The sequence below is a fragment of the Mercurialis annua genome, linkage group LG4 (assembly GCF_937616625.2).
Source record: "Mercurialis annua linkage group LG4, ddMerAnnu1.2, whole genome shotgun sequence".
Classification (NCBI taxonomy): domain Eukaryota; kingdom Viridiplantae; phylum Streptophyta; class Magnoliopsida; order Malpighiales; family Euphorbiaceae; genus Mercurialis; species Mercurialis annua.
Genome location: NC_065573.1, coordinates 17,840,551 through 17,857,224, shown reverse-complemented (window position 1 = coordinate 17,857,224; position 16,674 = coordinate 17,840,551). Strand labels below are relative to the sequence as shown.

At 32.5% G+C, this 16,674-nt stretch overlaps 2 protein-coding genes across 2 annotated transcripts; one reads left to right on the top strand and one right to left on the bottom strand.

The window, feature by feature from the left end:
- Nucleotides 1-739: 739 nt before the first annotated feature.
- Nucleotides 740-3,845, top strand: LOC126678740 (U4/U6 small nuclear ribonucleoprotein PRP4-like protein). The gene is made up of 5 exons (XM_050373638.2): nucleotides 740-1,643; nucleotides 2,149-2,602; nucleotides 2,779-2,976; nucleotides 3,081-3,162; nucleotides 3,473-3,845. The coding sequence occupies exons 1-5, from the start codon at nucleotides 850-852 to the stop codon at nucleotides 3,562-3,564; spliced, it is 1,620 nt and encodes a 539-aa protein (XP_050229595.1). The 5' UTR covers nucleotides 740-849; the 3' UTR covers nucleotides 3,565-3,845.
- A 5,920-nt stretch (nucleotides 3,846-9,765) lies between these two features.
- On the bottom strand, nucleotides 9,766-16,181 carry LOC126679283 (uncharacterized). Its single transcript, XM_050374278.1, has 11 exons — nucleotides 15,832-16,181; nucleotides 15,511-15,598; nucleotides 14,853-14,944; nucleotides 14,501-14,619; nucleotides 13,106-13,221; nucleotides 12,900-13,027; nucleotides 12,723-12,809; nucleotides 12,263-12,323; nucleotides 12,141-12,181; nucleotides 11,914-12,034; nucleotides 9,766-10,136 (listed from the first exon to the last, which is right to left on the bottom strand). The coding sequence occupies exons 1-11, from the start codon at nucleotides 16,164-16,166 to the stop codon at nucleotides 10,077-10,079; spliced, it is 1,248 nt and encodes a 415-aa protein (XP_050230235.1). The 5' UTR covers nucleotides 16,167-16,181; the 3' UTR covers nucleotides 9,766-10,076.
- Nucleotides 16,182-16,674: the final 493 nt, after the last annotated feature.

Sequence of the window (16,674 nt, the reverse complement as noted above, 5' to 3'; positions counted from 1 at the left end):
ATGCAATAGTGGTTGTATAGGCATTTAAGATTACTTAAAATAATATCAATCTCACTTAAACATCCTGTTTTAGGTTTTGTGTATGTAAAATGGTAGACCCACCACTGTCTAATACGTGATAGAAACCATCAAGATTAGATAAATGTTTAGGAGTATATGCTACACGTCTCACATGCAAGTCCAAATCGAGTCATATGTGCGTCATAAGTGTTTCTTGCTTTCAAACATGTTTATTTTTCAGTATTATATCCAGTGAACTGCATGATGGTTAAGATGAGAAAACTGGATATATTCAATAAATAAAAAACGGTCGGTAAATCAAATACAAGAATTTCGGTAGAATGTCTACGAACCCGGTCTTTTGATCCGATGCACGATAATCTCGCTCATAAGCGAGAGGATATATAGTCGGTAGAAAAGACATTTTCTAACTGAGTTAGGTAGCGATTCCGCACTTTTCAAACTTTTACAGATTCGAAGTCAGCCATAAGTCTAGGCGAATGAGCCCTCTTGAACAGCTGCTCCGCTCACAATTATCTTCAAAGAAGAATTTGTTTTTTGTTCAACTATCAAGCTAAATGAAAATTTGGGATGAATTTTATTAAAAATAGAGAATTGCGGGTCTCCTTATAAATAAAGTCTCAAATGAGCCTTTTGGATCTATGGGTGCAAGTATGAGGGTATATTTCACCCTTTTGCCAAAAGAAATTCTTTTCAAGGAAGTAAATTAGCACACACCCACACGGTGTCCCTTCCTCTCTCTCGGCTTCAGTTTACTGTATGATATCTATGTCTTTTTCCCTCTTCTTTAATTTCTAAACCCTAACTAAAACCCTAATCGAAAAAATCATGGAACCCGAAGATCAAATTTCATCTCCGTCACCGTTAACTTCAAATCTACCGGAACCGGTTCCACCAGGAGTCCCACCATTCATTCCTCCGATCGCACCGCTCCCAATCCGACCACCACCGCCAGCGCCACCGGCAACTTCCCTGAACAACGGACAATCAATGAAAATAGACGACGACTCAGATTCAGACAATGAACAACAACAGGACGGTAATGGTAATGAATACATAGAATCAGAAACAAGCAAACAGCAAAGAGAACGCCAACAGAAGGCATTGCAAGAACTATTGATGAAGCGACGGGCAGCTGCGTTAGCTGTGCCGACTAACGACAAGGCGGTTCGTGCCCGTCTCCGGAGACTAGGGGAACCAATTACGCTGTTCGGAGAACGGGAAATGGAGAGGCGTGATAGGCTGCGAATGCTGATGGCGAAACTGGATTCAGAGGGACAGTTGGAGAAGCTTATGATTGCCCATGAAGAAGATGTGTTAGCTAGTGTTGCTGGTGCGGATGAGCAGGATGAGATGATGCTGGAGTATCCGTTTTTTACGGAAGGAAGTAAGGCGTTGTTGGACGCGAGGGTTAGGATTGCTAAGTATAGTATTGTTAAGGCTGCGTCAAGGATTCAGAGGATGAGGAGGAAAAGGGATGACCCTGATGAGGATGTTGATGCTGAGATTGATTGGGTGTTGAATCAGGCTGGGAGATTTGCTCTTGATTGTAGTGAAATTGGTGATGATAGACCCCTTTCTGGCTGTTCTTTTTCGAATGATGGGCAGCTTCTTGCTACTTGGTAATTTCCTGTTTCTTTTGATTGATTTTTGTTGTTTAAATATTGAATCTTTTGTTAATTGGTTAGGCTTATCTTTTGATGGAATGTGGAATTTTTTATTTTTGGTCAATCATTTTATGCAAGCTACACTCACCTTGTGAAAGTATTAAATTGTATCTGAAGGTTTTTGATTTAAGGTTTGGATTGCATTGTGGCATTACGACGGTGTTATGTTTTAATGAGATTGATGCAATTAAGATGTTAGATGATATCTTAAGTTAAACATAGTAAGACCTTTATCTGTCCTGACTGATAACAAGTGGAATTTGGTAATCATATTTGGACCTTGTTAAGAAAATGCATTTTCAGGTTGCTATTTTGTGTAAAAAGATGACAACTTGGGAAAAATGTTGATTGCATATGATTTTGTGAGCTTTATGGTGGTATGACTTATGACAGTTTGTAGTTTCAATATGACATGTGTAGATTGATTGGATTTGTTAGTTGGCTATTTGTGCTTTTGTAGTTCTTTAACTGGAGTTGCTAAATTATGGAGCATGCCTCAAGTAAAGAAGGTTTCTAACTTGAAGGGACACAAGGAGCGTGCAACTGATGTTGTATTTTCTCCTGTGCACAACCATGTGGCTACTGCCTCAGCTGATCGAACAGCAAGGTTGTGGAACACTGATGGTTCATGTCTCAGGACATTCCAGGGCCATCTGGATCGTCTTGCCCGTATTGCTTTTCATCCCACGGGGCAGTATTTGGGCACTACAAGCTTTGACAAGACTTGGAGACTGTGGGATGTTGAGACGGGAGAGGAGTTGCTTCTGCAAGAAGGTCATAGCCGGAGTGTATATGGGATTGCATTCCACCATGATGGTTCTTTGGCAGCATCTGGCGGGTTAGATGCACTTGCGCGTGTATGGGACCTTCGTTCTGGAAAGAGCACAATTGCTTTTCAAGGCCATGTTAAGCCGGTAAGATTCTGAATTTCTGATCCATTTTATTTTAATACTCGGGCGTCATTTTCTTTTTTGAAGCTCTGTACTTTAGTTGTTAAATTAGTACTGTTTACATCTTTGATACCATGTTTTAGGTCTTGCAGTCTAATATATCTTGTGAAATGAACTTGCATCTTTTTTGCCATTTTTAGGTTCTTGGTATTAGTTTTTCACCAAATGGATATCATTTGGCGACGGGAGGTGAAGATAATACCTGTCGAATATGGGATTTAAGGAAGAAAAAGTCGTTATATGTCATACCAGCACACTCAAATCTAATATCACAAGTGAAATTTGAACCCCAGGAGGGCTACTACCTGGTCACATCATCTTATGACATGACTGCTAAGGTTTGTGTCTTACTATAGCTGCTATTTCTTATAAGTTAAACTTAAAAGCCTCAAGATTTTGTTTACATTGTTTGTTGTTCTTTACTTCTTTGTTTATTGTTCAGGTTTGGTCCGGCCGGGATTTTAAGCCTGTCAAGACATTATCAGCGCATGAAGCAAAAGTTACTTCTTTGGATGTTGGTGCAGGTACCTTTCCTAATATTGAAATGAAAAATTTCCTTTAATTTTTTAAAATTACTTTATTTTTTTCAATTCTATCAAATTGCTTCTTTTTCATTTGTTTTAAGTCGTTTAACCAACATAATCAACATCTAAATGACCATATCTGTTAGATCACAGCATGAGCAGCATTTGACTCCTATATTAGTTCTATAATTGTGCAGTAAACAGCTCCCTATACTAAGTAAAATCATGAACATTTTTTATTCCTAAATCTGCCAAGTCCAAATCAGTGTTATATGTGCATGGTTAAGTTGTATTGGCTGTTTGGTGGCAGATGGGCGGTATATTGCAACAGTCTCTCATGATCGAACCATCAAGCTGTGGTGCAGCAGCAGTAATGAAAAAGAGGCTATGGATGAAGACTAAGTTGCATTGAACTTCCTGTAGAGATAACTGTTGTCTAACTTTTCCGTAACTCCGAACCGTGTATTAGTAGCCACTTAAGTGAGAGATCAGTGTTAGTTAGTGTGCAATTTATAGGAGGGGAAGGAAATATGCCTAATTAAAGTGTTGATACTAAATGGAAGGGCTGGCTGGTCATGGAGAAAGAAGAATTGCAAGCTAAATTTTGCAGATAGTTTGTGTACTTGTATTGTATAAGATGTTACCAATTCAATGGTTTTAAGAGTAATTGATTTTGAGGGTCACTTAACTTTTAATTTTTATTATTTCAGTCGCTATTTTTTTTTTGGGTTAATGTTAAAAAAAATCATGAACTTTACACATTTTCTCATTTTAATTACGCAGTTTAAATTTTTCCATTTTCATGTAAGAACTAACATCACTTTTTCTCAAATTCATGCACGAACTACCACCACTTTTTCTCAAATTCATGCACAGTGCTGAGGTGGCATTCATTTATTGGTGTAAAATGAGCTCCACCTAAGCGAATTACACCAATGGAGTCGTGACACCTCAGCACCGTGCATAAATTTGAGAAAAAGTGGTAGTTCGTGCATGGGAATGAGAAAATTTAAACTACGTGATTAAAATGAGAAAACGTGTAAAGTTTGTGAATTTTTATGACATTAACCCTTTTTTTTTTTCATTTTGATATTTTTTGGATAAAGATAATTAGGTGGTAGCCAAAATTTATTATTTTTATCTGAAAATTTGTCATTTATGCATAATTTGATTTAAAAACTCTTTTTTAAAATACAATTATTAATGTGATATTTTTATGTTAAAACTAGCAAAATTCGGCTGTTATATATAATTTTCGTTCGTCACTTTAGCATTTTTCGCCGGAGAATGCCAAAATGAAAAGAAAAACAATAAGTTCAGTGACTATAATAAAAAAAAATAAAAGTTCAGTGATTTTGAAAATTACTTACCCATGATTTTAATAATCAATATTTTAGCTGTTTATGATGCAATTTGTAGAGCAAAAATACAAGAAAAATAAACAACCATTCAAAAAGATGTATCAATTCCAACTGAATCGAGCTAAAACTTTAATCGATACTATAAGAGTTTTTATAATTTTATATATTCAATTCGGGAGTGGATCTCCTCAAGTTTAAAAATTTCTTCATTTTCCTCAAATTCACTTAGATGGATGATACATAAAAAAAGGCATAATTAGCAAGTGTTTTATGTTTATTTTTTTACTCTTCTTTTTTATTTTTATACTCCATATTAACTATAAATCACAACTTTTTCTTCTTCTTCTTCTTTTTCGTCTTCTTTTTTTTCATCTTTTTCAGTTTATTTTAAAAACAAATTAACAAATTAACAAATCAACAAATCAATTCTGATCTCCAGCTCATAACATTTCAAGAAATTAATTCCTGCGATTTTATTATTATTTCTTAAAATTTTATTGCTAGTTTCAAATCAAGTTTCGAATCCGCTCGAATTTTTAATTCGTAATCACATCGCTTCAAATTTCACTTGGAATTCAAATCCAACGATCATAACTTTCTCCAAAAACAAAGAAAACTGTAAATTTTTAATTTATTTGTTCTCATTAAAAATCTATTAAAAACAGTTTCAAGCAGTTTCAAACACAGTTTCAAATGCAGTTTCAAACAATTTTTAAAAGACATATTTATTATCATTTAAAAAATAGGGTTAATGTCAAAACAAAATCACGAACTTTACACATTTTTCATTTTAATCACGCAGTTTAAATTTTCTCATATTCATGCACGAACTACCACTTTTTCTCAAATTCATGCAAGGTACTGATGTGGCACTCATTCATTGGTGTAAAATGACCTCCACCTCAGCAAATTACACAAATGGAGCCGTGACACTTAAGCACCGTGCATGAATTTAAGAAAAAGTGGTAGTTCGTGCATGAGAATGAGAAAATTTAAACTGCGTGATTAAAATAAGAAAATGTGTAAAATTGGTGAATTTTTATGACATTAACCCAAAAAAATATACAATGGTTTCAAACAGTTTACAAGCGTTTCAAACAGTTTCAAAAAAAAAACAGTTTCAAATAGTTTTAAAGGTTTCAAACAGTTTCATAAAACACAATTTGCAACCTTTTTCTAAAAAAAAAATTCAAACAATTTAAAAATATTTCAAACAATTTACAAAGGTTTCAAACAGTTAAAAAAACACTTTCAAACAACTTACAAAAATTTCAAAAACAATTTACAAAAGTTTCAACCAGTTTCAAACGGATTCTAAAAACAGTTTCAAACATTTCATAAAAAAATTAAATTAGGTATAAAAACAGTTTACAAAATTTTAAGTACGGTTTTTAAAAACACTTTCAAACAGTTTTAAAAGTAACAGCTTCAAACAGTTTAAAAAAATAATTTCAAACAGTTTATAAAGGTTTAAAACAGTTTTTAGGTTTCTAAAATTAATTTAAAAAACGTTTAAAGGTCAAAACATCATTAATGAAGAAAATAACAATTTCTTCAAATAAAAATGATACTAAAACAATACTAAAATAAATCAAAAAAACATAAAAAAAAAAAGAAAGAAGAAGAAGAAAACAAAAGTAATGGCAATCGAGGAAACTTTATTATTTCAATTGTTTAGATGGACTGGATTGAATTTTACACCGTAAATTCTTCTTTGTCTTATATTTTTAAATAGAATTTGTTTAGAAATTCTATTGGAATGAAAAAAAAAACATAAAAAAAAATTTCAGAGAAAGGAGATGAATAAGGAGAAGAAAGAGAAAAGGGAAAGAGAGAGAAGAAAAAATTGCAAAAAGAAGAAAAAGGAGGAGGAAAAAGAAAAAAATGAGAGAGAAAAAGACAAATAAAAAAGAGAAAATCACAAAAATACAAGAAAAAAGCCCACCATTTTCACTAATTACAAGCTATTATGAAAAAATTTCATCTATACCATTTCTCATAAAACTATTTTTTTTTTTCAAAGATAGATCTATTGATGAATATAACAATACAAGAGTGAAAGTCATATGACAATAATTTTTTATATGATCTTTCAAGATTAAGCAACCAATAAAAGGCAACAAACGTGATACAAGCAAAATTAAAAAGAAGTCTAATCATGGATCCCGCAAACTTAACACAACGATAAACATCGGAGGGGGAGTTCGACCTTCTTCTTCCGATGAGACGGAAAATCCGCTTGAACCGTTGAAGCGTAGTATTTTTGCCAACCAACTATCTTCATCATCTAGATCTATAAAGTTAAAAGTCACAAACCTCCCAATTTTTAGATCTACAAAAACTTGACTTTGAAGAACGATCAAACACTAAAAATTCTTTGTAGATCTAAAAAATCAAAGCAAAAGAGGTGGTAAAGACCTTAAAATTTATTACAACATGATAAAATCAAAAAAAACCCACTCAAAATTAAAGTTTTTAACAAAGATTTATTGAAATAAAGAGTAGATCTATACTATTTAGTAATATGGGTGGAGAGAAGATGATTTTCCGGCTAGCCGGAAAGATCATCTTCTCCCACCCTCAAAAAGATGGAGAAAATGGAAGTTCTTTCTAGAGAAAAGTGAGAGCACAAAAATATTAGAGAGAGAAGTGTTCCCCCTCATAAAACTATTTCACTAATACCACCTTGGTGCACCAGCTCATATCAGATAACACTGACCCGCGCATGACGCGCGGGTTAGTTCATGAAATGCACCCAATTCAGTAATGAATTGGGTCCAATTCATGTTGTATCCAATTCAGCTTCTACTGAATTGATTTAGACCCAACTTTTTTTCTACTTTAATAAAACAAATAACTTATTTATGCATTTATTTTACATCCAATTTTTTTTTATGTATTTATCTAATATTTGAATTTAAAATATTAATGTTAATTTAAATTTTAAAAATATAAATATATTAAATTTTAAAATATAAAATATATACATACACAAAATGATACATTTTTAAAAAACATAATATTATAAATTATTTTTCAGATACAATATTGATACATACTGAACACGAGTCTGATGCATAAATAATTTATTTATCATATGAATAATTATATATTACAGGTGTATATATCATGTGTAAATTATATATCAGTGATGTCTTTATAAAGTACATTTTAAAAAATGTATCTATCATGTATAAAAAATGTATCGAATATGTATAAATATATAAATGAACCGATCGAATTAGTTGGTTGATTCAATTATATCGATAAAAATTAAAAATTTAATTAATTCGTTTAATTAAACTCCAATATCACTACATATAATTCACTTTCTCGATTAAAAATTTAAAAAAAAAAGAAGAAATTATTCCACCTATGCATCGTCTAATTATTTAATTTTTCAAATAATAAATTAATATATTTGATATCATATAACTATAATTTATACATGCTATCTATCATGTATTTATTCAAATATATTTAAAAATATATCTATCGTGTATAAATTATGTATCAGCGATGTATCTATTAAGAACATCTAAAAAAATGTATCTATATTTGATGCATCTCAGATACACATGTGATACATTTTCGATACATAATTTATACGTGATATATATATATATATATATATATATATATATATATATATATATATATATATATATATATATATATCACGTATAAATTATGTATCGAAAATGTATCACATGTGTATCTGAGATGCATCAAATATATATCGGAGATATATCAAATATTTATCGAATATTTTGCGCTTTTACTCGCCTTTTTCCTTCTTTCCACCTAGGGCGTCCGGTCAAATCATAAAAATAAACCAATCAAATATATATATATATATATATAACACAATGAATATTTGGTTCATTTTAATTAGTAATATTACATATATGTTTATAAGCTTTTCTAAATATAAAACCGAACCAATTAAATTAGTCAGTTAATTCAATTAATGTATCAAATATGTATCTATCATGTATATATTGTGTATCAGAGATGTAGTAAAAATATAATCGAATTTCAATTAAATGTATCAGAGGTGTATCAAAAATATATTGAAGATGTAACAAATATATGTTAAAGATGTATCAAATATGTACCAAAGAAGTATTAAATATGTACCAAATATGTATCGGAGAAGTATCAAATATATATTGGAGAAGTGTCAAATATATAAATGAACCGATGGAATTAGTCAATTGATTCAATTAAATCGATAAAATAAAGATAAAATATGTAGTGGAAATGTATTTAAAATGTATCAGAGATGTATCCGATATGTATCAATTATGTATCGTTCGAATATGTATCAGAAATGTATCAAATATGTATCGGAGGTGTATCGAATATGTAATGGAGGTGTATCGAATATGTATCAGAAATGTATCAAATATCTATCAAAAATTTGATACTTTCTCGATACAAGATTTTGGAAACCCACCAATAAATGTATGAATTATGTATCAGAGAGGTATCTATTAAATAAATTTTAAAAATGTACATATCATGTAGCGGAAATGTATCAAATATGTATAAAAGATATATATGTAATATACTATAAAAATATTTCGACACATCTAAAAAATGTATCGAATAAGTATAAAAATATATGTAATAAAATGTATAAAAAAATAAGTTCGAACAATCGAATATTTATCAAATATATATATCGGCAAAATATTATTTTATAGTATATGAGAGACGTATCAAATATGTATCGGAGATATAAACAAAAAAAGATTAATATATTTATATTTTAAAATTAAAATTAAAATTAATATTTTTAAAATTTAAATATAATAAATAAATTTTATGTATTTAATATATAAATATATAATTTATATTAAAAAAACAAAAATATTATATCAGGTGCACCAAAAGGTGCACCTGAAATTTGCTAAGAATGACCCGCACATCACGGGCGGGTCATTCATTATATTTGGTGCACTTTAAAATTGCTGAAATAAATGACACGAGTGCACGTGCACCTGGTGACACAATGAGGGCTTTTTTAGTCTTAACATATGTAATTTGGTGGACATGTGTTGGTTTGAGAGAAAGGTGGTGTTGGTTGAAAATTAATAATACAGTTTCAGGTGGAATAGAATTTATCGATTCAATAATTTGGCTTGTTCAGTTTTTATACACCCTCAATATCTGCAAATCTTCCATTTTCAGATGAAAAAATGCTACACTTCTGGACAAAATTCAATCCTAGAGTGAGTGATGAGAATAGAGATCCTATCATTTGAAATTCTGATTGACTTTGTGTATAACCTGACGACACAACAAAAGGGCTAAAACAGATTCTATTCTAACAAAATTTATTTTCTATAAAAGGCTAAATTACATGATGATGTAAAAAAAAGAAAAAAGCTAAATTACATGATGTAGTAAATCTCAATCTGCAAAGTAATTGCTGTCTAATGAAAGATTAACTGATTCCTCTGAACAACAATGAATTAGATGACCAATCCATCAATCCCCAGCAAAGCAAATGTGGCGTTAAATTAGCGATATTTTGATGTGGTAAGCTCATTTGTACCAGCCGGCAAGTAAATACCTCAGCAAGAAACAGAAGCAGCATGCAATAGCCTGTAAAAGACATGTTGAATGCTAAGAATAATCACACGGATTTGATTCATAACTTCCTTAAATCGCTGCTAATGCAGAGCATATATCGTATAATCAAAATAAAAGCAACCTCTAGTCTTTTTTTCGTAAACTTTCAAGGTTTTTAGGTGGATAACCTAGATAATAAAAAATAATAAGATGTTTCATCCAGGCAACGATATCACGAGAACAATTGGTTCAGTTTTAGATGCTAAAAAGAATTTAAAAAGAAGAAAAACTCTAACCTCAGAGATACAAATTAATCCTAACAAAATAAATTATAATGCTAAACCATTTAAATCATCAAAAAGTATTTCACATGTATTAAAAAGAATAAACACGCGACAATGGTTTTGAATCATAAGTGTAGTGCATGTCTTAGTAAGAAGTTGGACCTCAAACTTTAACGTTGTAATTGTGTGAAAAGAGGAGGGCCAAAGAGAGCCAGGGGGGAAAATTACTATTTAGGGGACAATAAGAGAAAAAAAAACTCCTCAAAACTACAAAAAGGACTGAAGCTAACAGCATCCTTTCGGTGGGCAAAGTGGATCCATCAGTACGGGATGGATGAAGCACTAGTTCTTCAGAGAAGCTCTCACCAAAGAATTTACCCACTTGAAAGTGAAATCCTATGGAGTCCTTATTCTGTGATTTGGGAATCCCCCAACTCACGAAAAGAAATTCCGCATTCTTTATATTCATATACATGTGAAGAGAGTAGCCATAACCGGTGCTTGAAGTTATATTGCTAACTAAAAACCTTTCTCGGTATTGTTGGGTCAAGAAGCACTTAGAAGATCATATACAAGTACGGTGATTCTTTTATATGAAGGCCAAAAATCTTATTTAGCAAGAGAATAAGTGGAGAGAATGAAACAGAGAATGTAAAATTTTAAAAAGAGATCTTATATGGATAAAAAAAAATGTCAGTTTGATTCACATCATTTCTCCAGAAATTGGGGAAGGTCCTTTTGGTGGCCCAAGGTAAAAAATCCACTATTCATATCTATTCCTTACCTTCTCCTTAAATGTTAAGATAAGGGAATAATTTTTCACATTTATTCAATTCGTCACTTCTCTTGTTTCATACTCTTTTTTCCGTTGTGAGGAGTTCCTTTACTCCTAATGGCCCCATAAGACGATAGTTTTTCACAACTGAACATGGGAACCGCCTCTATGTTTTCTATCTCTTCCTATAAATTACAGTTTTCTTCCAACTTCGTATGTTTTTTATGGTTGCATTGTTTGATTGCAATGCAAACTATAGGATAAGAATTTTGAGAGCCTTCGCTCTCCGAGGCTATTAGATAAGCAGCTTTCGTTCCTTGATGATGCAAATAATCTATGTAGGATTTGAACCATCATGCAACACAATACAACCCCATCTAAGCAAGCTAACTAGATAAGCCTCTACTACGATTCTTAAAGCTTACTTCCTGTTGAAAATTGTTATGGTAAACCATTTTCATTAATCTACAAAATTTGTGTGCTTTGCTTTAATGTTCCTGGCATCGATCTCTAAGTGAAAGAAATTGCCCAAATACTCTTAACATCAATATGAACACGCTTTGTGACCAGTAGTTCTCGTTGCCCCTCAAAAGTTTAAAGCAACAAACAATGAAGTCATGAGCTTCACTCAGGCAAAAATAATTCTCCTCCCCATCCCCCAACAAGAAAATATCAATACAGGCTTTAAAAATTGCAAGAATAAGAGAGCCAAAGGTTAAACTAGAGAGCAAAAAGAATATGAATAAATTACCTGAACAAGAAGAAGATGAATGCAAAGGGACTTTTCAGTCTTCCGGCCAAACATCCTTAAATAGACGTTAACGAGGGTTCCATCATTAGTTCCAGTCAGCAATCCTGTCTGAGGATCGAACCTGAAGAACGGGAAGAGTGATGTTTGTAAAAGAATCCATATTAAATAACCCCTAAGGGATATAGTCTCTAAATAAAGGAATGAAGAAGCAGATTAGAGAGAACTACCTAGGCAGGCGATGCCGGGGGCAATAGACATAGCCAGAAAGCTGAACAAATGAAACTTGAATTAGACACATTATTGGAAAATTAGAGGTTCATATTAAGAGAAAAGAGCTATCAGATCAAACCTGGGGAAGTGACAAGAGAAAGTTTATTACTTGAGGTAAAAAGAAAAGCAGGAGTGTCTCACTGTGGAAACAAAATAAGAAAATCTATTAGCAGCATAATAAAAGAAAATTTAACAGATGCAAGTTAAGCTTGGTAAAAATCAATTCACAATGCACAAGACAGACAAGAATTTCATGATAGGCCATGACCTAAGATGAGAGACAACTGATATTATACGATTTGCATAATGAATCAGTCATCAATGTATGAGATGTATGTTTGCAAATAAATGAATAGAATCTTCTAAGTATAGGCCTCAAGCCAAGCATGTATAAAAAAGCTACTGGTATGCAGAAAAACTGAGATACACAGCTTCAAGTTTATATTTTATATGCAATAAACACAAGGTACAACATATTTTCTGCAATAAGCTTACTCTTATAAAAAATTACAAATCAATAAATGTGCAAGGAACTGCACCTGAAATGGCCTAAAATCCCAGCAACAGCCATAGTCATCCCAGCAAAGTATGTAAAAGTATCTCCGACAAAAACTGAAGAAGGATACCTGAACAGGAAATAAGAAAAAAGTTTAAATGTTATTTACTCTATGGAAAGAACGGTAATAAGAAGGCATGACAAACAGAATCTAGTTTACCAGTTGTAAGAAAGTAGAGCCATGGAGGTGGCTAGTAAAGGTTGAACAAGATAAACAGAGAATAAATGGGCCTGTTGGTACTCAGGATCCTCAGATGCTCCAATTTGCATAATGTTATGTATCAAAATCTGTAAAATTGATCAGCTGTATCAGACTCCATAAGCTATCATACTCCTACTGTTTTACAAGTCCTACAGCATGCTTACCGCAGATGCGATTACAACTGTTTGCCCAACTTCAAGACCATTTAAACCAGCGTGAATGTTAATGGAATTTGTGCAGAAAACGGCCAAAAGACCCATATATAGCTTATACATCCATCCTATCAAAAATTAAAACATAAGAATTAGGATAAACCAAACAAAATAGAGAAAAATAAAAATGAGATGTAATAAATGAAATGTTCAGTAATCTTCATAATAGCTTAATTTTCTTCCAAAAGTAACGACACGACTTCCAATAAAATGAACAAAGATGCAAAGGCCAAAATGGAGAGGAAATAAATGTTAAGCGTTCATTTGATAAAATGCCCTGCAGATTTAGGATGGACCAGCTTTGTACACCCGGAAGGTGCTTTTGTAAAGGCCATTGAAAGGCTTATGGTGCTAATGTTCTTGATTAAGTTGCACTTTCTACTCATTATTCTCCTCTTTGTGACCCAGATAGTTAATATTCCTCAACTAATATATACTCTCCCGAGACATACATTCTTCACTCCACTAGTAATAAAACTGAAGTCCGCATGGAAGTAGATTCATCAGCAATGGTCCAACAAATTCTGGAACTAAATATTAATGTGCAAAAACATCCATAACCAATAACTTATTCATGATTCCCATCATCAGTCAGACAATGATAAAGTATGGACCTTAGCTTCCACTCGACCTTGAAAATATAGTGCTGGCAAGTTTTTCACTAATTGATAGAATGCAGAATATTTTTTCGTTTGGTTTTTTATTGGTCCCAAATTTTATGTTGTTGGAATCCTAGTTTTCAAATGTCATCTGTTGCATACACCATCAAAAGGACTCCAAGAATACACCAATTCAATAAAAAATCATCCATCTTCCAGTATAATACCTTTGCATGACATCAACATTAATTTATTGCACACTGGCAAGGAATCCATGCAGTCTAAGTTCAGATTTAACCTCTAAAAAAGAAAATGAAGCTAGGAAACTAGATTAAAGCATCTGAAGTATTTTATAAAAATTACTTTCTGGAACAAAATTCAATTTTCTTTATAAAAAAGTGAAGCCTACAATATGTGGTGGTGTGACTTATCTACTTGACTATCACCAAACCACAGTACGGTATAGATTTTTCCAAGACAGTCCAGTTGAAATATGTTAAACACTCATGTTCCTTACAACCGGTCGCTTGTGCATCTTAAACAAGGATTTCTAGTCTTTTAATTTAAGTAAAAGTCAATGTTTGTTTCAAGAGAATTCAACACAAAAACAAAAATATGAATATCTTGATTGATATAGAAGGTCTTTTTGATGTTTTCATCTTGCAATAAAGCATCTTAGGAAGACAGAGAAAGGGGAGAGAGAAAGAGAAAAATTCCAGGGATGGAGAACTCAGAACTAGAAACATACCTAGGTCTAACACCTCAAGTCCAACATATGGGGAGAGAGGCTTGGGTATTATGATAGTTGTATGTCCAGCATATGCCATCAATAATGGAAGGGCAGCAATTGATGGAAGGAGTAATTTCCTGTTCTTAACAATCACAATGAGCGTATAAGCATATAATCAAGCATTACCTCGGCAAACCATGCAGCAAAACTAAATGCTACAAAAAAATGTAAAAGATATTCTTTTACCTCGGCAAATCATCAAACCAAATGCTACAAACGATGTTCTTTTATGCAAACAAAAATTATTTTTTATGTATTGCCTGACCTAATAAACAAAATAGAAAGGCTTGATGAAGAACAAAATACTTACACTCTCCAGGGAACATCAAGGACATCATCCACAAATCCAAGTAGAGTCATGAAGCAGATGCATGCTAAAGCTGCATTGTACTCAACAAGCCACTGCATGTATTAAACTGTCAGTTTCTTAATAATTTAATACTTCACATGTGAAAAAGAAATACCAATATAAATCTAGTTATCTAGGAGAGAGAGCCCTAAACTAAATGTACCTAATCAAAGTTTTTGCAAAGAAGACTCATCTATACATAAAAAGAAATGAAGAGATTTACACCCTAAAAATAATAAATTAAACAACAATGGGAAGTCATACTAAAAGATGAACTCTAGCAAACTTTCCAACTTTTATCCAATGAGTTGGATAAAGGATAAAGTGTTTCGCGCCATTGTAGACAAATACTTCTTGCATAATGTCTCAACTAGTAAAGTGCTAAGGCTGCATTTAGCCCTAGGAACAGGACAACGCGTTATAAGAAAAGCACTAGACAGAATACGAGACAATTCTTTCGATAACTATGGTTGGGGTGTCAACATAAAATTGGTAAAACAAAGACAAATGGTAATGATATCTGTCATAATACTATCATTTTGCTAATCTGAAAGGAAAAAGAGCAAACTCGGCAATGTATGCATCAAAAACATCGAAAAAAGCAAAGTAATGTTCTTACAATGGAATCTGCTGTGAAGTTAAAATACTGAAACAAAATTGCCAATACGAGGAACACTATTCCAATCACTATACCCAATGATTCAGGCCTGCAGGATAGAAAGCACCATTACGAGAGAATTTTGATAAAACAAATCCAATCCATACACAAAACAACATATAAATTCGGCATGAAAAACAAAAAAAAAATCATAATTTTCATTCACATTCACCAATTTGAACACAAATTGTACATCTTAATTCCGTAACAAACCCAAACCCAAACCCAATTCATAAAAACTGCACCCAAAAACGAAATTAAATTTAAAAAAAAAAGACTCACACTTTGACAGTACCCTGAGGGGTACCCTTCTTATTAATATCAAACCCAAAAAGATTTCTTCTCAAAACATATCTGGAAGCGACGGGAATGAGCCTGAGAGTGAAGAAAAAGCCAGCAAGACTGAGAGCAAAACTGATGAGAATTGATCTTCTGTGATCATGGTGGATCTTGTAGTGGAAGAAGAGGAAATAAGAGTAAGGAGCTAGAAGTAACAAAAAGAATTTAAGAATGAAGGCTGATTTTGGAGGAGAAATTGGAGGGTCAGCCATAGTTTCTTGAGAAATTGTTGTTGTTTGTATTGTTGGAGTTGGAGTAGCTCTCCTGCGAGCTGCCATGGGTAAACTGTGTCGATGTTTTTTGTGTTTCTTCCTTAGTTTTTTTTTGGTGTCTCAATGAACTCTGGAGAAACGTTTCTTTGTTTTGTGTTTCCGTAAGCGTCAGTAGAGCTAATCAGGTTTTGCCACGTAGACATCCTATGAGGAAATAGGGTCCACTTAAACTTTTGCCACCTTGGCATTGAGTCGGGGTTTTTAAAGAGAAATATAATACCCCTCAACTTGGCATAAAATATTAGGGGTGAGCACGGATCCTGGATATCTCCAAAACCGAACCGAAAACCGGACCGAAAATATCCAGGACCGAAAAATATCCGTTGACCATTCCGAACCGAACCGTACCGAAAATTTTATTGGTACGGTTCTGGATCTTCTATAAATAACCGTACCGAGAACCGAACCGAACCGAAGTACCGAACTTATACCCGAAGAACCGAAATTTTATATATATATATATATATATATAATTCTAATTTTCATTTGATTATTATATTTGTATTAACTTTGA